The sequence below is a fragment of the Oryza brachyantha genome, chromosome 5 (genome assembly GCF_000231095.2).
Source record: "Oryza brachyantha chromosome 5, ObraRS2, whole genome shotgun sequence".
Lineage (NCBI taxonomy): Eukaryota > Viridiplantae > Streptophyta > Magnoliopsida > Poales > Poaceae > Oryza > Oryza brachyantha.
The window spans coordinates 15,015,243-15,036,119 of record NC_023167.2 but is presented as its reverse complement, the minus strand read 5'-3'; the positions used below and the strand labels follow the sequence as shown (position 1 = coordinate 15,036,119).

At 39.2% G+C, this 20,877-nt stretch overlaps 3 protein-coding genes across 4 annotated transcripts; 2 read left to right on the top strand and 1 right to left on the bottom strand.

Moving 5' to 3' along the window:
• Nucleotides 1–715: 715 nt before the first annotated feature.
• On the top strand, nucleotides 716–4,754 carry LOC102717154 (probable apyrase 7). The gene is made up of 3 exons (XM_006654460.3): nucleotides 716–809; nucleotides 1,684–3,659; nucleotides 4,354–4,754. The coding sequence occupies exons 2-3, from the start codon at nucleotides 1,838–1,840 to the stop codon at nucleotides 4,632–4,634; spliced, it is 2,103 nt and encodes a 700-aa protein (XP_006654523.1). The 5' UTR covers nucleotides 716–809; nucleotides 1,684–1,837; the 3' UTR covers nucleotides 4,635–4,754.
• A 1,452-nt stretch (nucleotides 4,755–6,206) lies between these two features.
• LOC102716871 (40S ribosomal protein S23) lies at nucleotides 6,207–8,537 on the top strand. The gene is made up of 4 exons (XM_006654459.3): nucleotides 6,207–6,241; nucleotides 7,730–7,885; nucleotides 7,970–8,096; nucleotides 8,176–8,537. The coding sequence occupies exons 1-4, from the start codon at nucleotides 6,237–6,239 to the stop codon at nucleotides 8,314–8,316; spliced, it is 429 nt and encodes a 142-aa protein (XP_006654522.1). The 5' UTR covers nucleotides 6,207–6,236; the 3' UTR covers nucleotides 8,317–8,537.
• Nucleotides 8,538–10,581: 2,044 nt separating this feature from the next.
• On the bottom strand, nucleotides 10,582–19,146 carry LOC102714923 (probable DNA helicase MCM8). Of its 2 annotated transcripts, none has more exons than XM_040524246.1 (18): nucleotides 18,797–19,146; nucleotides 17,622–17,753; nucleotides 17,400–17,511; nucleotides 17,093–17,315; nucleotides 16,848–17,011; nucleotides 15,898–16,161; nucleotides 15,097–15,192; nucleotides 14,853–15,005; nucleotides 14,550–14,620; nucleotides 14,345–14,463; nucleotides 13,562–13,691; nucleotides 13,342–13,396; nucleotides 13,081–13,243; nucleotides 12,802–12,976; nucleotides 11,894–12,064; nucleotides 11,468–11,581; nucleotides 11,272–11,318; nucleotides 10,582–10,799 (listed from the first exon to the last, which is right to left on the bottom strand). In XM_040524246.1, exons 1-18 carry the CDS (start codon nucleotides 18,995–18,997, stop codon nucleotides 10,796–10,798), a joined length of 2,394 nt encoding a protein of 797 aa, XP_040380180.1. In that variant the 5' UTR covers nucleotides 18,998–19,146; the 3' UTR covers nucleotides 10,582–10,795. The 2 variants fall into 2 exon arrangements, with proteins under 2 accessions (XP_040380180.1, XP_040380181.1); XM_040524247.1 differs by having other exon boundaries at nucleotides 13,342–13,393.
• Between the last annotated feature and the right edge of the window lie 1,731 nt (nucleotides 19,147–20,877).

Below are 20,877 nucleotides of genomic sequence, written 5' to 3'. Positions count from 1 at the left end.
AACATGAAAATGGAATTTAAAATATTTTTTTCAGGAGTTAATTGTACAGACAATAATTATAACATATAAATAGACATTAGACGAGTTATATAGAAATTTATCCCAAGAAATGAAATAAATTCTCTATCCCGGACAAGAAAATAAACTTTTGCACATATAATTTCTCTTTTTATTTGAATTGAAAATAAGATCTTCAAATCACAGTCATATGTGTATGCTGCCATGTCACTAGTGTCCGCTAATTTAGAGAGATTTTGCTTGTGTGAATCATTTTGATCTAGTTTACACCAACTAACCAAGTTATTATATCAAAGTGAATAATTTACAAGTTGTTATATTTATTTGCACCTAACACACAAGTTCATGTATCACGAGCATAATTTACTCTTATTTTTCCATTTTAATAACAAAGGTATTTCGGCCAACCAAACTCCCTACGGCCCAATCCGGCCTGGCTCGGACCACGGGCCCGTTCATGCGAGCTCCTCGCATGGGCTGCAGCCGATGCCATCGCCAGGGCCTCGTCTTCCTCCCTCGGAGTCGGAGGTGGTTGAGCTCATCGCCCATCGCCGCCTGTCCAAGTCACGCACACGCACACGCACACGCACACCCATACTCCCATCCCCCCCACCTCCCTCTCGCCTTGCCCACTTCCGACGCTGCGCCGTTGCGGCCAGGGGCAGGCAGCGCAGTCGCCTCCACCTCACCGCCGCCCACGCCCGCCCGCCCGCCCGCACGCAATCGCCGCGCTCCGCCTACCCGCCGGAGTCGGCGATTGAGGGACCTCAAGGGCCGGCCCGCCGCGACGGGTGAGTTACCGGCACGGGACTTGAGGCCCCCTCCGGATCGCTGGTGTTCCCCCGCCCAGATCCAATCGCGCCGCTGGGGGTGGGGGGTGCCGCGGATTCTGCGGTCGCGTGTGTGGTTAGATCTTAGTGGTGGGAGAGTAGTTCGTTCGGCGTCGGTGGTTGGGATCGGCGGTTTTTTGGTGGGCCGTGATCCTGCGTGCTGGAATCGAGGAAAAGGCCGGCGTCTTTGGGCGCGTTGCTGCGATCCTTGACTCCTTGAGCATCCTATGGGCGGTAGTGTGTAGCTGGGAGTTACGTCGGTGGTGATCTGTTGTAGGCTTGTAGTGTCAGTTGAATGATGCATATGAATACTAGAGCCACAGAGTTAGGATTAGGATTTAGGGAATCTGGTTTAGCCTGTGAGTTGATTTGCTGATGTTGGTGCTATTCATATACTGGTAATGGTAATAGTTCCTAGGCCGCATTCGGCTAGAGAGTTAGATATCTAACTCCTCTCTTTTTCCGCGCGCACGCATCCCGAACTGCTAAACGGTGTGTTTTTTGTAAAAATTTTTTATAGAAAAGTTATTTTAAAAAACCATATTAATCTATTTTATATTTTTTAAATAATTAATAATTAATTATTCATGTACTAATCTATTACTACGTTTTCCGCGTCGGATAACTAACCCATCTTCCACCCCAAACGAATGCAGCCCTAGTATTAGGATATATCTAATATATTCAATCAGAGTGTTGCATTGGAGGTGTCTGAAAATTTTGTGCCACCTGATAATGGGAATGTTGTTAGCTAATGCTGGGCATCTTTCAAATTTTAGCTTTATTGGTATAGTTTAACATGTTAGCATATGCTAATTGTGGGATTTTCTTGCAGGTAGATACTGTATAAAGCCGTCACTGGATTAATTTACTCAGTGGTTATTTATGCTTCATACTTATGACTTCTGCTTGCCAAGATTCCCACTGCTTATTTCCCCTTACCAGTGAGATCTTATAATAATTGCCACCCTGACTGCAAAGAAGCAGCTATGCGGCTTTCTTCCTCACTTCAAGATTTGCCAACCTTCTCAAGAATTGATGCTTTAGAAAGGGGCTCTAGTACTGGTGGCGAGTTGAACTCAGGGCGTGCAAAACCTATCCGCACACTTCAAAGAGATGGCGCTCTTGCAAGCTTTTCAAAAGAGAAAACACCCCCCTCATCACCAACAAATCGAAAGAAATGCATGAGAGCTGCTGGTTGTGCTATTGCTTTGTTCATTTTGGTGTTCTTAGTATATGCTTCTTTGAGATATTTCCATGTCTTCCTCTCGGAAGGAAGCCCCGAATATTATGTTATTCTTGATTGTGGAAGCACAGGGACAAGAGTGCATGTTTACGAATGGTCTGTTAACCATGACGATGGGAGTACATTTCCTATTGCTTTGAAACCCTTAGGAAATGCTCCTAAGAAAAAATCTGGTAAATTAACTGGGCGAGCTTATCAAAGAATGGAGACTGAGCCTGGGTTGAACAAACTTGTTCACAATGAGACTGGATTAAAGATGACAATAGAGCCCCTCCTTCGTATGGCTGAGAAGTTGATTCCTCGACGTGCACACAAACACACACCTGCTTTCCTATATGCCACAGCGGGTGTCCGCAAGCTACCAAGTGCAGACTCTGAGTGGCTTCTGGACAAGGCGTGGGATATTCTGAAAAATTCATCGTTTCTGTGTTATAGAGACAGAGTCAAGATCATCAGTGGCATGGATGAAGCTTATTATGGATGGATAGCTCTTAACCATCACTTGAATATGCTTGGCACCTCATCTTCAAAAATGACATATGGCTCACTTGATTTAGGTGGATCATCATTACAGGTGACATTCGAGACTGATAATTCCATTCAGGATGAAACAAGTATGAGCCTAAGGATTGGTTCTGTCAGTCATCAGCTTAGTGCTTATTCTCTGTCTGGTTATGGGTTAAATGATGCATTTGACAAATCTGTTGCACATCTTGTGAAGAAGTTGGGAGGGGCAGCTGGCAATGGTAAAGTTCAGGTTAAGCATCCTTGTCTACAAACGGGATACAAAGAAGATTACATTTGTTCTTACTGCGACCCGCTCAAACTAGATGGAAGTCCCACTGTTGGAGGGAAGACAACAGGCAAAGAAAAGCAGGGAGTGGCGGTTGAACTGATTGGAACACCTCAGTGGAACGAATGTAGTGCCCTTGCAAAATTAACTGTGAATCTTTCTGAGTGGTCCAACGCAAGCTCCGTTGACTGCAACACTAAACCTTGTGCTCTTCCTAGTACCTTCCCGCAACCACATGGGCAGTTTTATGCTATGTCTGGTTTCTATGTGGTTTTTAAGTTTTTCAATTTGACTGCCGATGCCACTCTCGTTGATGTTCTAAAAAGAGGCCAGGATTTTTGTGAAAAACCATGGATGATTGCAAAGAGTAGTGTTCCGCCACAACCTTTTATAGAACAGTATTGTTTCAGGGCTCCTTATATTACAGCACTTCTGAGAGAGGGGCTGCAGATCAAAGATAACCAGGTGATAATTGGCTCTGGTAGTATAACTTGGACTCTTGGGGTTGCTTTGTTAGAGGCTGGACAGGCATTGTCTAGACGAACTGATATTCAAGGAATACTTCACCGGGAGATAAATCCAAATATTATTATCGTGTTGTTTCTGATTTCAATTGTGTTGGTCATATGTGCCATATTATGTGTCAGCAATTCAATCCCAAGATCATTCCGCAAATCTTATCTGCCAATTTTTAGGCAGAATAGTGCAGGCAGTCCTGTGCTTGGCATGGGATCACCTTTTAGATTTCATCTATGGAGCCATATTTCTTCAGGTATGCACTGAGTTTTTTTTGTCAAATTGCTGTTATTTTATGGTATTTCCGTCATGTAAAAATCATCTATTTGGTAGATATATAGCTATTTGCTGCCCTGCTTTTCAGAAAGCCGAATAAAGCATTATACTATTTACTCTGTATAATCTACTTAATTAAATAATCAAATGTCATACAATTTTAGAATGGATTTTTTTTCTTTTCACATCGCTTTTTTATATTAATTTATTATGTTGCACTGAACTTTTAAATTATCTAGTAACATACTGTTATAGAAAATATTTTTTTTGCTTAGCTATATTAACAGTGGAGGCACAATAGTATGGAAATAGTTTGTTTCATTATGTGAAGTCAAAAGATTATGCAATTCTGGTTCGATTGTTTCACTCATGTTTTGCTTCATTATTTGAAGTCAAAATATCCTGTTCTTTTCAACTTATTCACCGGATTATTGAAATGAATTATTCATTCCACACTCCGAAAAATACATTTCTCAAAAAAAAAGTTTCTTCTATTGCATTGCTTGAACTACTTCTTTTAAGCTATTTGTTAAGTTCATTTCTCAAAATATTTAATTATTTACTAAAATTCAAGTAGAAAATCCATGTAAATAATCCACTCAATACTCTAAATCAAACAGCGGAATTTATAGACAAACTTTTAAATCTGTTTCATGTTCCCATTCTCTTCACAGGTGATGCAAGAACAAAGACACCGTTGAGTCCTACTGTTGCTGGGTCAGAGCCCCATCCGTTCAGCATGAGCCATGGATTAGGAGGCAGCAGTGTCCAGCTTATGGAGTCCTCCAGGCAGTCGTTAGGCGTCTATCACAGCTATTCAGTTGGAAGCTTAGGTCAGATGCAGTTTTCTAGTGGAATGTGGAAACCAGGTCAAACGACACTTCAAAGTCGGAGATCCCAATCAAGAGAAGATCTCACTTCTTCGTTAGCTGATCTTCATCTTCCAAAGGTGTAGCCTTACATTTCAGAATGACATGACTAGTATGAGAATACCATTCCATAACAAACTTTGTGTAAATAATAGCTCCAGACCGTTTGATTTCTTCTCTAATCAAAAGTCAATTTTGTCGGTATACTGACACTTAAATGAGGTCTAGCGTTCACAAAATTGGAAGCATGTCTTGGGGCTATGCTGGCCGCGGTGCTTCCATTCCAATGTTTGTGCAACATTACATGTCACAGGGTGAACTTGCAAGAAGTTTTAGTGGTTGACCTTGGGGTAGAGGTATATAAATCAGCTCCTGGCCCCAAATGTTACTGTTTCCAATATTTGCCATCAATTCGACCAAGCTTGGCTGTGAACTTCAAATGTTTCCTATTCTTTTGTTCTACAACATAATAAAGACGTCTGTGGTCTTTGTGTTTTGTGAAATTTGCTGTATGAGCCATCTGATCGTTTTCCTCATTGAAATACATTTGATACCAACAGAAATCGTGAATAAATTAGTGATGCGAATGCTCTGCGTTTATTCATTTATTCATGTCGATGTACAATGTGCACCAGTTGAATTCTGCTAGCTGATATAAATTTCAGTGTTTTTTGCTAAACACATTGGTTGGTCGCTTTAGCTTCACATAGTAGAAGTGAAGTACATGATAAGGTGCCATGATGTAAACTTCACGCCATATTCCCTCAGAAAGCCCATTGGAAAATTTTCATGATTATAAACGTCACGCCATATTCCTTCCGAAATTTGTAGGGATCAAATCCTTTCCATAGGAAAAATAGAAAATAAGGGCATCTTTGGTTCGAAGGATTTTCAGAGGAAAGTTGGAGGAATTGAACTGTTTACTCTAAAGGGAAAAAACGGAGAAATAAGAAAAACATAGGATTTTAACAGGAATATAAGTGTAAAACATAGAATTGCAAAACACAGAAAAAACATAGGAATAGTCGTTTGATTGGATCACAGGAAAAACATAGAAATTTAAGGAGAGATAAAGACTCGAAGGATTTTTTCATGAGGTTCTACCTCTGGTTAAATTTTCTCCAAAACTTGTATGGGAAGAGGCAATTCATAGAAATTTCATAAGATTTTATAGAGTTCATTCCTTTGATTCAAAGGGTTTTGTAGGAAAAATTTCTATAAGAATAAAATCCTTTAAATTTCTATGAATTTCTTTTGAATCAAAGGGGCCTAAAATTCCTATGATCCGAAGAAGCCCTAACCATTTTAAAGTCTTATTGGAATGGTTATAACTGAAAAACAAATCATACGCCTATGACAAATGGGCCCATAAATAAAAAAATAACAAGGCCTTGGCCCTAGTTCATACGATGACGTTGTGGGCCGAGGCCCCACCCCTCCTAATCTCACCAAGACACCAACCTCACGAAGACCGTTAGATCACAGCCCATCACCCCAGCACGAATCTCAGCGCCAAGCAACAATAACCCTAAACGCGGAGCCTCAATATAAATAGCCACCGTCTCCTCCCCTCCTCTCTATCCTTGCCGCCGCCGCCGCCCTCGCCCTTCTCACGCGCCGTCGTCGCCGTCCTCCCTAGCCGCGCCGCCGCCGACCGGAGATCTCCCGTCCTCTCTCCCTCCGCCACCATGGGGTGCGTGCAAAAGATCCATCCTCTTTCGTCTGTTCTAATGGCTTCCGCCCGCTCCAATCTCGCGGTGTTTTGTGTGTTGACATGTGCCTTTGCTAGAAGCATCTTCTCTGTTGAACTCTCCGTTTATCTGCCTTAGTTTGTATGAGAAGTTTGGATATGCGAAAATGCTTGGTTGATTAGGTTGTTGTAGGCTCCTTTGTCTCACGTTTAGAGGGCGAGATTGCGGTAGATGTGGGTAATGTGAGCTTATTGACGGTCCAGCTCTGATCAGATTGTACACCGTCAGTGCTAAACATATTCATAAGCGATATCAATTCGTTGCTGCTGTATAATTGCTCGCTCTTGGTTTAGATTCTTTGATCTGGGAATCTATGCATGGTAGCATACAGTATTTTAGGCGCTATGTCAGGAATCTGGTCTTAGTTTGTGCCAATTAGTTTGTTCCAAACCACTACCTCTGTCCCAAAAAGAATCGACTTCTAGTTATAAGCCATAGTTAGAAGTTGGTTTTTTGGACGGATAGTGTATTTGGTATGAGATTGTGCGTAACACTGTGGTCATTGTGATGATTTTTTATGATGGTCACATGTTCTGCTGCTACATGGCTACATATGAAAGGTCTTCTTTTATCTACAAAGATTTTCATTGCAGAGTACAATACTTTAGTTGATTTTAGTTGCTATGTCAGAACCTGCTCCCAGCCCAGTTTGTGCCAGTTAGTTTGTTCCAAATACTCCCTCCCTCCCAAAAAGAACTCACTTCTAGTTATGAACAATAGCTAGAAGTGGTTTATTTTTGGGACGGAGGGTGAATTTGGTATGACATTGTGCATAACACTGGTCGTTATGATGTTTTTTATGATGGTCATATGTTATTTTTTGCTGCTAGATGGCTGCATAAAATATTATAGTTGCTATGTCAGTACCTGGTCTCAGTTTGTGCCAAAATGTTATAGTTGCTATGTCAGTACCTGGTCTCAGTTTGTGCCAGTTTGCTTGTTCCAAACTACTCCCTCTGTCCAAAAAGAATCCACTTCCCAGTTATGAACTATAGCTCTGAGTTGTTTTTTCAAGACAGGGTGTATTTGTTATGAGATTATGTCAACCCTGTGGTAATTGTGATGTTCTTGATGATGGTCATATGTTATTGTTCTTCTGCTAGATGGCTACATATGGAACCCAGCTTTTGTTTCTGATTAGGTCACATTGATTGTAGCATCCTGTACTATTAAATTCCACATCTCTTATTTCTTGTCAAACTGTAGGAAATGTAGCATTTGTCATGCTATATGCCCTTAATTTTGGAATGATGATGTAATATTCTTGTTATCTTTCTAAATAAAGGTGCATGTTTTGGTTTGTATAATGGCACTCTTTGTTGATATTGAGCAGTCATGCAGATGTGTCCATGGGTTGAGCAAATGCTCTCTTTGTTGCTTAAGTGTTAACAGCGTTTGTCTTAAATTGGTTGTATGACATTTCATTGCAGGAAGACACGTGGTATGGGAGCTGGGCGCAAGCTCAAGACCCACCGCAGGAACCAAAGATGGGCTGACAAGGCATACAAGAAGAGCCACTTGGGCAATGAGTGGAAGAAACCCTTTGCTGGATCATCTCATGCCAAAGGCATTGTTTTGGAGAAGATGTACACTTAGATAACAAACCCATGCTCAGTTTATCAATCTCATGCCTTTTATACTTGAACTAAGGTCCAACTGTTTCATTGCAGTGGTATTGAGGCCAAGCAGCCTAACTCTGCCATCCGTAAGTGTGCCCGTGTTCAGCTGGTGAAGAATGGGAAGAAGATTGCTGCCTTTGTGCCAAATGATGGTTGCTTGAACTTCATCGAGGAAAATGTATGTTTTTCATGATCATTACTGACTGAAATTATGTCTGCCATTTTTTTTGTGGTAAAGTATTGTTATCATGCTCTAGGATGAGGTGCTGATTGCTGGATTCGGTCGGAAGGGGCATGCTGTGGGAGATATTCCTGGTGTCAGATTCAAGGTTGTGAAGGTGTCTGGAGTGTCACTGCTCGCACTTTTCAAGGAGAAGAAGGAGAAGCCGAGGTCTTAGATTACTTTTGATAGGCAAAGGTTGGATTAGACTGTCAAGGCTCTAGATGTTTTGAGTAGGAAAGCACCTTGCTATGTCGGAAATCCCCATGGTATAACTCAAGCTGTATAAGCGAGAATTGTTCCTTCTCAGCTGTTGCTTTGGTTAACAGTACTATTAAGAGTTTTGTTTCCTTGATTTGGACATATTAATATTGTGCTCGCTCCTCCCTTGTTTGCTAATTTTATCCGTGCCTTTGTTCTTGCATTGTGTATTGTGATGTTTCGGTTCCTTGATGAACATCGTAATAAGTTGTTTTCCGTATGCCCAGATTACTACAGAAAGGTAAAACTATTATAATATACCACAAAGATAACAGATTTTCCTTTTTTTTTTCTGGGGGGGGGGGGGGGGGGACGGAGGAGTTACCATTTAAAGTTGTGGAAAATATGAAATAGAAAGATGAAAAGATAAATTTGTTTTGGCCCGGAGAAATCAGACAAGTCAGGTGAGCGAAACTTGCCTATGTTATCTCACATTAGCGAAAAATCTGCCGCCGAGGGTTGGTGGGAAATTCGTTGGTAGTTAAAATTTGAAAAGAGCGTTTGTTTACGAGTCCGAGAGAGAAGCAGAAGTAGAATTTAGAAAAATATGGACTTCGATTCCTGTCCCGTTAGCATCTCCGATCCGAGAGTTGGGATGACTCCGTTAGTTTCGGTCGGGAGCCGGACGGTAATGGACCTACAACCCTTGCTTGTGGACTAGCTGCAGAGCTAACCTTTGTTCTATTGGTTTGGTGGTTGCTACCAAGACAATTTCTTTATGCCCATCAAAGAACCTCGAGATGCTAATCCACGAAAAACGATACGAGAAATGCGAAAGAACTCAACTACGGAACGAGGGCGACCCGTGAAAATACCTCGATTTCTGACTCGTGCCATTGAACTCTTTCTTGGCAACTTGGACAACTTATAACGATGTTTGTCCCGCATATCAGACGGAAGATCGGGTTAAAAAATGCTAAACTTCCGTCTCAATTCATATTTAGCCGCGAGCAATCTACGTTTGTGATCTCGTGAGACACTACTGCACTCTTGGATCAAAACATACACAGCCCTGCAAGTAGTATATATACCAGGGTTCCAAAAACCATGACGGTAACCGCGCTCTCGGTCAGGGCACGGCTTCTGTGGTAACCGTATGTAAATTTGATCTAAATTTAAGAATTTTAAGGAAATTTGTGGAAAAAATATATGATGTAGAGATTTATTTGTAATGATGTTCGGTGAAAAAATTGATGAAAAAACTAAATTTACGAATGAATAAAAATAAATAAAAAAAGGTATTGTTCATACTTCATAGCACCTAGTTAAGTATGTATTTGATACATAAGACACATATTTGAATGTTTATAGCACTTAGTTGACTATGTAGTTGATATTTGATATATGAGGCATATTTTTTATTGCGTTAGTTATTTGTGATGTAGATAGTTAGTAATATTTTGTTGTAGGTTTTTTGTTAATTTTCAATACCCAAGCTAAGGTAAATTATATAGGGTTAATTAGATCCATGCCATTATATTATATATGTACTAATGTAGTCGCATGTTTGTAAATATGTATTAGTTTTATACGTAATATTTGATTGTAAGTATACTTGTGATGCCAAAATTTATCAAGAATTTAGAAAAAAATATGTTAAAATTTTCTTTTTTCCCATATAACATGTCCTAAATGTCATAAATATAGCTACATACTAGTTTTCTATTTTTCTTGTATTTTTATATTTTTTTCCAAAATTAATTTGCACCTAATTGTCACTAGTCATGGTTTTGACCCGAAACCATGGTAACCGCAGATTTTAAATTCAAAATTTTTAGATTCAAATTTATCGCGGTTTTCGCGGTATCCGTGCAGAATCCACGGGTGTGCGGTACCGCGGTTTTCGCGAGTTCGATGGTTTCACGAAGCCTGCCTGCAACATACGTGAAGCAATTGTGTCCACTGGCTTCGAGCGCGTCCTGCTGCTAAGCAGAACATTGATCAAATTGTGCGGGTGTCAGATCGTTTCAGAAATCACGTTAATGTAGGCAGCTCAAATATTGTTTACCCAGTTATATTACTATATGCTCCCTCTGTTTTACAATATAAAACTTTATAAATTTATTTAGATTCATAGAAATGTTAATTCATCTAAATAAGACTAATATTTGGATTTATGTATATATATATATATTAATCGATTGATGAAACTAAATAAGATTAAAAGGTCTTATAATATAAATAGAGTATGAAATAGAGGTAGTACATAACGATCTGGACATTTGATTTTCAAATAGTAAGTTCTATACAAAATTGTTGTTTTGTCTATAGCAGGAGCCTCTGTAGCACTGCTATAAGCACACATTAGTCCACACATCTTAATATCTTATGATATGTATATGAGTACATCACCGTGCAGCCTTGAGAAGCCGAATAGAATTAGACTGCCTCCTGTATCAGCTGGATCAGCAACCAACGGGAAGCTATCAGTCAGTCATGTTGTAATTAAATGGGCGAGCAATAAATCGTGTAATTCTATTATCTGCATCAACTGACATGTGAATTTTATAACTTTATTTTAGAGCTGAATTCACGGAGGCATTTTTTTTCCATCATAGTCAGTTGAATTCACGGGGGCATTTTTTTCCATCATAGTCCACATTCCAGCATTGCGTTTTAAACCACATATGAATACAGATATAAAAGTGTACCCAAAAATTAATTATGCTTGTTTTGTTCATTTCTATATTATCAGCTGTACCTCAACGAAATAGAGCTTATTCGGAGTGACTGGGAACAACCCCAGTGTAAACAAGGAATCAAGGATGTGTACGATTTCACAGTATACTGTATTAACTAATAAAAGAACCAGCACAGGCGCACAGCCATCGCCAACAAACCTACTAATTATCTAGGATGCAAGAAAACTCACCATCTTGACCATGTAGCTTGACTCCCCTGGTATGACGAGGTCCTTACCTGTCAACAGAAGAAAAAGGAACGCGTTATGTTCAGTGTGGGAGATTATCGTGGATTCTACAAGTCGAAACAATAATCAGCATGATGACAGGAGACTCTCTAGTGTTGTTCTGACAACAAGAGCTGGAGCTTATTGAGCAAGACGATACCTGATAAACGTTTGATCCCTTCCGCAGAATATAACCAGCAGTGTTCAAATTATCCACAATAGCATCTACATTTGCAACTTGTAAGCTGATACGATCAGCTAAGCAGTACATCTCCTGGCAATAGGAAAGTGATAGAAAGTATAGAACATGACATAAAGATCAAGGATATAGAAAAAAAAGCACCTACTACACTTTGTTTAGACTAAATACTGTAAACAGATCAGAAAAATCACGTGTCTTCTTTACATTGGACAACCCACATACCAAAAGACGGGAAATGCATAAATTTCTCAAAGCAGAATCAGAATTTTCCAATTTTTTAATTATAACTGATTTGGCCAATGTGATTTTGTATAATACAGCACCTAATAAAACAAGAATCCTTCAACAAACAAGACATTGAGGCATAATTGCCATGATACTTACCTTAATTGAAAACAAATCCTTTTGCTGCAGCTCGGACTCTTTGTTTAAGGCACTCAGAAATTTCTTTGCTTGCTTTTCATGGCTCATTCCACCACTGCGAGTATAGTCCACACAGCCATTCTCATCAACATATTTGTCATGTAAGGATTCCTTCATTAAAGCTATAACATCCTGTCAGGTGACAAAACAAACAATATAAATATCGTTCCACCGTGGATGTGAAGATGAAGAATAAAAGGTTTTCTGATTTTTTGAGAGCTATTTAATAATATAAATAATGAAATTAACTGCTAACAAAGTTAAAAATCCACTTTAGAAATGTGAGATAATGATAATTTGTATATAAACTTTTTGTAAAAAATACACCATTTAACGGTTCAGGAAGTATGTGTTCAAAAGCCAAGGAAATATCTAGGAATAGTCATATTGAAAGAACACAGCCTTGATGTAGTTGAGTTTGTTCAATTATGTTGTTATTGGATTTCTATTTGCCTATTGCTGGAAAGGAGTTCTTAGCCAGGCGGTACAAATGAGAGATTTTCAAATTTAGAACTAGAGCAGTAAAAAAAATAAACATGTAAATGTGAAGATAACTTGCACATGTGCAGCGCAGGGTGAAATGGCAGAAATTCTCATTTTTAAGTTTGATTTAATAATATAAAAAGAAGTCAGGTTTACCCAGCAACAGGGGTTAGAGTCTAAAGGGATGATTGTCAAACGGCATATTTGCAAAAGAAAAATAATTTACGAATAAAACTTTTATATACGTGTTCTTAGCGATATAAAAAATAGGGTTAAAAAATAAACAATGATGAAAAACCCCAAAATTCAAATTTTGTCTTATAAGCATAAGCAGAAGCAAAAAGATGGGATCGCTAGCAACTTTGCGGCACTCAAGCATATTTCACCTTAGCATCTTCTTCAGTCACTTCTTCCCGTAGATCCACTCGTGCGCGAGCTTCTGCCAACCTTACAAGGCTTTCCAGTTGTCTGGCTGTGATGGGTGTGCCATCAGCAGAAGTACTATGCTTTCTCAACCCCAAATAGAACTCTTGCAGACTTTCAGCTGCTGGCGATGGCATGCTTAAAGAAGGAAGACAGTAAGATTGGGGAAGAACTGGAGCACAAAAGAGAGGGATAGCTCATTGTATTGTATTTATAGCACATTACGAGTGAAAGGAACTTACGAGATTCGGGGGTTAACATGGGTTCTTGCATAAGATATATACTTGCGAAGCAATGGTCCAGGTAATGGGCGGAAATCCTTGTCTTTCTCTGGGTGCAATCGCAGCCTTGAAGCTAATGGATTTTCACTAACACCAGAATCTGTACTCCCAATAAATTGAGGCACTGGGAAAAGTTGCAAATAAACAACAATGGGTAAGTTTTGAGTTGTGCAACAGAAAAGAATGGACAAATAAATCAGTATTGAATAACCGAGCAAAGACCTGTTCTGATCCTCTTGTTGGCTGTGAAAGAGTCTCCATCATTTGAGTGGAGCTGCTTGTAGAAAAAATAGTGACTTTGTTTAGTTATTTAACTAGAGTGTATCCTCCAATACATAATCATTCTTACAACCCACAGATATTCCGCATCATGTGAACATATCACATACCCATAATATACTTGAGAGATGAGAATAAGAAAAACGGTTAAACAGGGACTTACTGCAATTATGTGGTCTGATACTCTCTTATCCATCAGTTCATTTGGTTTGTCAAGTAAAATGAAAACCAAATCAAACCGAGAGAGGAGGGCCGCGCTCATCTTTAAATTCTCATTCACCGTTTTTGCTCGGCTACAGAAAACAAATATTAATGGTTAAGTTGGCAGTAACACGTGATTTAATGACTAGCTAGTAGTTCTTCCATCTTTACTTCCATCTCTGTTAGCTTAATTCATCAGTTTTAACTCATTAAATTGGACCATCAGGACTCAACTCTATGTAAGAGAATGAAACATCCATTTTCAGATTAGTAAGAAGATGTATTAATCTCATATCTCCTGAATTTTCACCCTAGTCCAGTTCCCCTCTACCCCAGCTAGCACCCTATCCTCTAGGCAAAGTTCTTCCATTCAAATTGTCGCAATCAGTCTCTTCATCTAAGAGTTTACCACCCATGTACTATCTTACATGACAAGATGTACAATGCCTCTTATTATAGGAATATGAACCCAATCCGACCAGACAACCCAAACTATATAAAGAATTCTTACTGACTATCCAAATAACCAGATTAATCCATATATTGCTACTATTGCTAGCTTTATGGGTAAATATCCATTCCTCCTGGTCTTGTTTCTGAAAATTGACAATTCTTGTATATATCCCTGAGTCTGTATAAAATGAAAAGGAAAATGCGAATGGAGATGACAAATCAAGAACGATAAGCAGTACAATATGTAGGAATTGGAATATTTATTTAGTACGGATGTAAAGCATTAACCCACTCGTAATGACCACCAACAGGATTAGCAGCCGCCAGAACAGAAGTACGGGCCGATAAACTTGCCACAAGACCAGCCTTTGCCACAGATACACATTGCTGTTCCATGGCTTCCAGTAAAGCCTATGAGCCCAACTTCATTAGAAACATGATAAGGGCAGGTAGAACTTTCTGCTTAACACTTCAGCACATGAAGCCTGCTTGTATACCTGATGCTCTGCTAACATTTTATCAAACTCGTCGATACAGCATAATCCACGGTCAGCAAGAACCATGGCACCTGTATATCAAAAGGTCAACATGATTTATAGTCAACTCTATTATGCCCTTGATTAGTCAAGCAAAAATACTAGGGTGGCCAATGGGTCAGCCCGACCAGACCCACTTGCATCATACTTATTTTGGTTAACTCACAAGTTTTTAAAGACAAAATCCACCAGGTGAAACAGCCAGTTCAATATTTAACCTGCCTCATTTCAAGTGAAGGATGAAAAACAATCTCATATGCTTACCAGCCTCAAATGCATAATCATTTGACATAGAATCTTTAACCACGGCAACAGTTAGACCAGCATTTGTTGTTGTATTTCCACAAACATATATACCCCGCGGGGAAACAGCAGCTGCAGCCTGTAGTAGTTGGCTCTTGCCTAGTCCAGGGTCGCCTAGAATTGCATTAAGCAAGAGTTTCAATTGCAATCTGAACAAAGCTAGAAAATTCCTACCAAGAAGCCTAGAAGCTAAGTGAAGGACTACCAACAACAACAACATGGATGTCTCCCCTCACTGGGACCTTGTTTTGATCAACTGAATGCTTCTGAACTCCACCAAAAAGAGCAAGAGTGATACCAGCTGAAAATTTGGAAATATTAATTAAGTTGTGTCCAGCAATAAAATGCAAATACTGGCATGTTTGTAAACAGTAATGTACTAAAAATGAGCGTTGCGTGCTCTAGTAAAAACAGAGAACACATATCCTAGAGCAACAGGAGGTACTAGTAGCTTCGTAAATCTCAAGACTAAATTGCTTTAGGATTTGTTATGCATTCTATACTATTTAAAAGACTAGTGGTGGTGGTGGGAAGTGAATATACCACCAACCACTAACTGACTAGTGGTGGTGGTGGGAAGTGAATATACCACCAACCACTAACTGACATGTGGCGCCATAGAATTGGTGAATATACCACCACTTACTCCCACTATTAGCTGACATGTGGGACCACAAAAATGTGGCTCACCCATTTTCAAAGCTATAGTTGATAGGGTAAATCATCATATTCAACCTATTCCACGCATCACAGGGGTATTTAGCTAGTAAACAGAAAATGCTGCAGTGCTGCACAGGTCCAGAGCGAATTGAACAAAAAACAAAGACAAAAAAGCGGTTGTCATTTCATTTCTTATTTACAGAAAATAAAGTGAAGAATTGGTTTTACCAAACCAATAATTTCCAATATTAGGACATCCTACAGTGAACTCCATTTAAATCTTTAACCACATTAAACGGCAAGTGAGAATGCCTCTTTAGGTGCAAGTCAAGGACCATATTAGTACCTTTTACAAGTTCATGTCCATAGATGGAGGGGCAAAATGATTGAAGTATTTGACGAAAAACATCAGAACCATGTTCTTCTTTAAATTTGGAGATGTATTCGAGATCCTTTTCAGTAAAAGTTTGAAAACCGAAAGATCCAGTGGTCTGAATAGTAGTGGAAATTGCATCTGAATTTGCTGAAGCAGCATGGGCCCTCGAGTTTCTTACTGAAATTGCTTCCAAGTACAGGTAGTATAGACCCTGATTTCTGCTTTTGGACTTCCCTGAAGATACAAATGAAATTATTGATGTGTCAAAGATAACAAGAAGCTGCAAAAAGAGACAAACATATTGGCAGAAAATGCTCAGGTTAATAGGAGTTATGTGCCTATATGGCATCTGCATAAAAGACCAAGCAGGAGACAAGGCTATACATAGAAACTAGTGAAGGAGAAGTAACACATAGATACCTTCACGTTGCCAGGTATAGCATTGCATAGGTTCCCCTAAGATTAACATGCACTACGATAATGCTTCTTTTTTTGCAGGGACAATACAGTAGTGCTTCTAATGAACTGTTTATGCCCATAGTCCATAAATTGATGTGATAGTTCTCAATACATCCAATTTAGGATTGATGGTTTGTAACTGGAAGAAACAAAAATTGGAATTTATTCTTGATTTGCTAACATCCTAATTCTCAACTACTCCATCTAGTAAAAAAAATCTTAATGTCACTTGAGGTTGCCCAATTGGAACACTAACAGCTAATTTAGATTAATAAACAAACAAACCCAAATGTTGACAGCATGTGTGCATCTATAAGCATTGTGAACCATTTGAGCTATTTATAGATAAACCATTTTAGCGAATGCTAACTCATGCTTTAAAACTGATATGTGATCTAGCAAATCCAGGGAGCTTCAGAAAAAAAAGGCCAAATAGTGTACTAATTTCTTTGGAGTTGTACCTCCTCCAACGTCCATGTAGTTGTTCAGGACTTTAACAATTCCAGTAACTGTTACAACCTCTCCAGGAATGCAACAATCTACAAGATCCTCTGTAAGTTCACACTCTATAGTTCGCGGCACTCTGCCTTCTTCATGACTTTCACCACTAGCAAGCTCCTGTATCCTGAATTAGAAACAAGATGGAAAAAAAAAAGCTTCAGTGCCATAAGCGGAGAATAATGTAGCTGAGTTTATTTATACTTGCCTTATTTTCTGAAAATCAATCAACTTTGCAGTAGATCTCATTGGGATGAAGGTTCTACTCTTGCATCCCTGAATACTGCAGGATACTGGTGGTGAAAACTTCCCATCACTGAATACACGGGGGAATTTTGTAGCACATTTCATGCATTGGAAATTCAGCTGCAGTACTAGAGGCTTCACTGTACTTACTTTTAAAACTGTACCACGCACTGTCACAAGATTCTCTGCCAAGTGAATCTACAAATCAGTGATTCCATTATGTATGAACAAACTTTAGCACAAAATGACAAATATAGAGTGTCATTTACTAATATATGCCGCTTTTAGATTCTTCAAAGCAATAGTCTTGGCATGGTTGTAAAGCCTGATATTGATTTTGTTGATGTCGCCCAACTGCAAGTCCCTGATAGCGCACACAATCTGAAGAAAATATCAAGATCTGATATATCAGGTATAGCGAATTAAATGTGAAAGCACTACAGAAGTAACAAGCTGATTAATCCTAGGAAAACATAAACAGAAACATCAACCAGATGAACTGCGGCTCCCATGCAAAGCAAGGCTTCTTTTGGATTTTCCTGGAGAGCTTCAGTAATCCAGGTCAAATTCGAGAGCTGCTGGAAATCAAGCGGAAGGAAGAGGATATCGCCATCACCTTCAACCTGTGCATGAATCCATAAAGTTGTAAGTATTAATTAGTACTCCCTCCGTTCCAAACTATAAGTATTTCTAATATTTAATTCTTATACTAAAATATAAATATTTCTGGCACTATTCATAGTACTGCTTATCCCATCAATCACTTCTCATTTAAATTCTTCCTATTTTATCCCCACCTACCCTCTCACTACTATCCATTCCTCATTTATTAAGGGCGCGTTCGGCAGCCACCCATAAGTTATCTTATCCCTCGTTTTTCGCGGGCACGCTTAACAAACTGCTAAACAGTGTATTTTTTCAAAAATTTTCTATAGCAAAGTTGTTTTAAAAATCATATTAATCTATTTTATATTTTTTAATAATTAATAATTATGTCTGATACTATATTTTTCGCGCCAAATAACTAACCCACCCCTCCCTTTTACCGAACGGGGCCTAAGGAGCATTGTAGTATTTTTCTTCTCAAAATTAATCTTTGCTAAACAATCTATAAATGCTTACTGGGACGGAGTTAGTAATAACTAGTAACCACATGAACCAAAGAGGGTAAATTATTCCAATTACAATTTCGTATTTCAAGATTTCTGCAATAATTGAATTGCTTACTGATCCTTAAGAAACCCATGCATTACCAATTAAGGCACTGAGAGAATAGAAACTAAACAGCCGTTACACATCGAGTTGCAAGCTCACTAATGAGCTGTAGTTTCAAGTAAAATCGGTGATGACAAGCTCCATTACAAGCTTAAACGCTGACATATGAGTAAACACTTGTGAAGATCTTACAGAGCTAACTTTGGTTGCAATTTCCAGAACATTTCAATTAATTGGACCGTCAATCCGCAAAAATCCTAGGCATTTCTGCAGTAAATATTCTCCAAATATGCCACCGTCCAATATGAAATAACTTTCTAAATCCGATCACACACGAACAGATGATCATAGCGAAACCGCACCGCCCCTGAGTGCGGAACCCTACACCGCCGTGAGAAGCGATCGAAAGACAACGCACCGCACGAATGAAACGGGGGAGAGCCGCGCTTACTCGTGAGAGCAGGTCGCTCGCGTCCGGGGAGGAGAAGAGGTAGACCAGATCGGCGGCGAGGCGCGCGCTGCGGCTGTCCGCCGAGAACTCGCCCTCCTCCGGGAAGTACTCCGACCAGACCGCCGCGAGCCCCGCCGCGGTGGCGGCGTCCATGGAGAGGCCGCCGTGTTGCTTGCCCTTGCGAGGACTGCCACCGTACATGTCCCCGGGGGGGAATGGGGGACTCTCTTCTTTCTCCGGCGAGTTTGCGGCGGCGGCGGCGGCGGCCTCAAGGGCGGCGGGAGAGGTGGGTTGGGACCTGAGAGGCGCGGGGAGCGAAATATTTAGCGCGGGGAGCGATAAACGGCGTGAGGCTCACTGACGTGGGAGCACTGTCGCTCCAGCCGACCCGCGTTCGAGGCTTCGAAATTCTGTTCCCCTTATTTTAGAAGAGCAGAGTGGTTACCCGTTTTGATCTCTAATCTAATACTGATTTTATTTTTTTATGGTTTTTATCTTGGGTCAATTGTGTTTATATCTCTGTTTTGATCTCTAATATTGGTTTTACCCACTTTGTAGGGTTTTTATTTTTACCCTTTCTTTTCTTGAACTCAATGCATATTCTGACTTTATTTTGGATGGAGAGTACTGACTGTGTGTGTTAAGTCCGTTGTCGAAATTTTCATTTTTGTCCATATATTTTTTATTATTTACAGTTTTGCCCTACGTTCTAAATTATAGCATTATATATACATAAATAGAATCAATGTTAAAAATACATGGATAAAAATGAAATTTCGGACAAGGGGAAAATGGTACTATAATGACTACTTAACACTGTTAGTATCCTCCATACAAAAGAAGAACAGGCTCTAGATTGAGTTCAAAAAGCATGGTAAAAATAAAAGGGACAATTTGGTTCTTACCCCCGTTTCGGATTCTAATATTGATTTTGTCTCACTCTTTTAGGGTTTTCGTATTTGTCACTGTTTTTTTAACCAACATGATGCCCCTTTTTTGATGGAGGGAAATATGGTGTTAACTCGAGGGTTGAAGTACTATTTCATCCTTTATCGGAAATTTCATTTGTATCCCTGTAATTTTTAGTCATTTGCGTTGTTGCCCTCTATTCTAAATCATATCAATTACAACAACAAAAGCAATATTATTGTTAATTCATCTTCAATTTAATAGAACACCTAATTTTTTTGAAAAAAAATTGGCAGAGCCTCATTAGAAATTGGGTACAAATTTAACAATAGTTTGAGATAGCATGTCATATTAAACTTTATCATGTAATTCTACATATTACAAGTCCATAATATCCTAGAATAGATAACCATATCATCTAAAATTGATCCACATATTAACAAATCCAAAATATCACAAAATAGACAACCATATCAACAAATTACAAGGATAAAAACGAAATCTCCGACCAAGGGTAAACTAGTACTTTAGAGCTTGAGTTAACACCGTCAGTTCTGTCCATCCAAAACAGGGGCATCATGTTGATCCGGTTCAAGGAAGACCTAAAAATAAGGGGTAAAATCAATATTAGAATCCAAAACAGGGATAAGAATGAAATTGTTGGAAATGGAGTGAAGGAGAGAGAAAAATAGTGTTATGCATGTCACGGTTTAGAATTGACTCTTAACATTTATTTAGTAAATTAAGTTGCATAGGGTAGATAAAAGGGAAGGGGAGTAATAAAAAAGATATTTTCTTATATTAATAAAGAAACTATACATGTACCTCTGTAACTATGCTTATAAAATAAGTTAGTGTTATTGACGTAGATGAGGAAAGAATTAATCCTATTCTCTACCTTTGAGCGTACTCTTGACAAATAAGTATATTTCTTTCTCCTTAAAAAAGAAGCCCAACCCCTCCTTTCCCTAACAAAGGATTGTCGTTGTCTCCCTTCACACAACTTGCAAAGTTGCAATTAGCAAATAATTAGCCAAGAGATGGCTTATAGGATCCTAACATCAGCCTTGTCACCTTTTCGTTGTTGGAAGTAAAGGGCAAAACCAAACAGCCAAACAAAGGCTGCGTTCCGACAGGAAGGTTATGAAAGCTGATTAGTCGCACGGTAACGA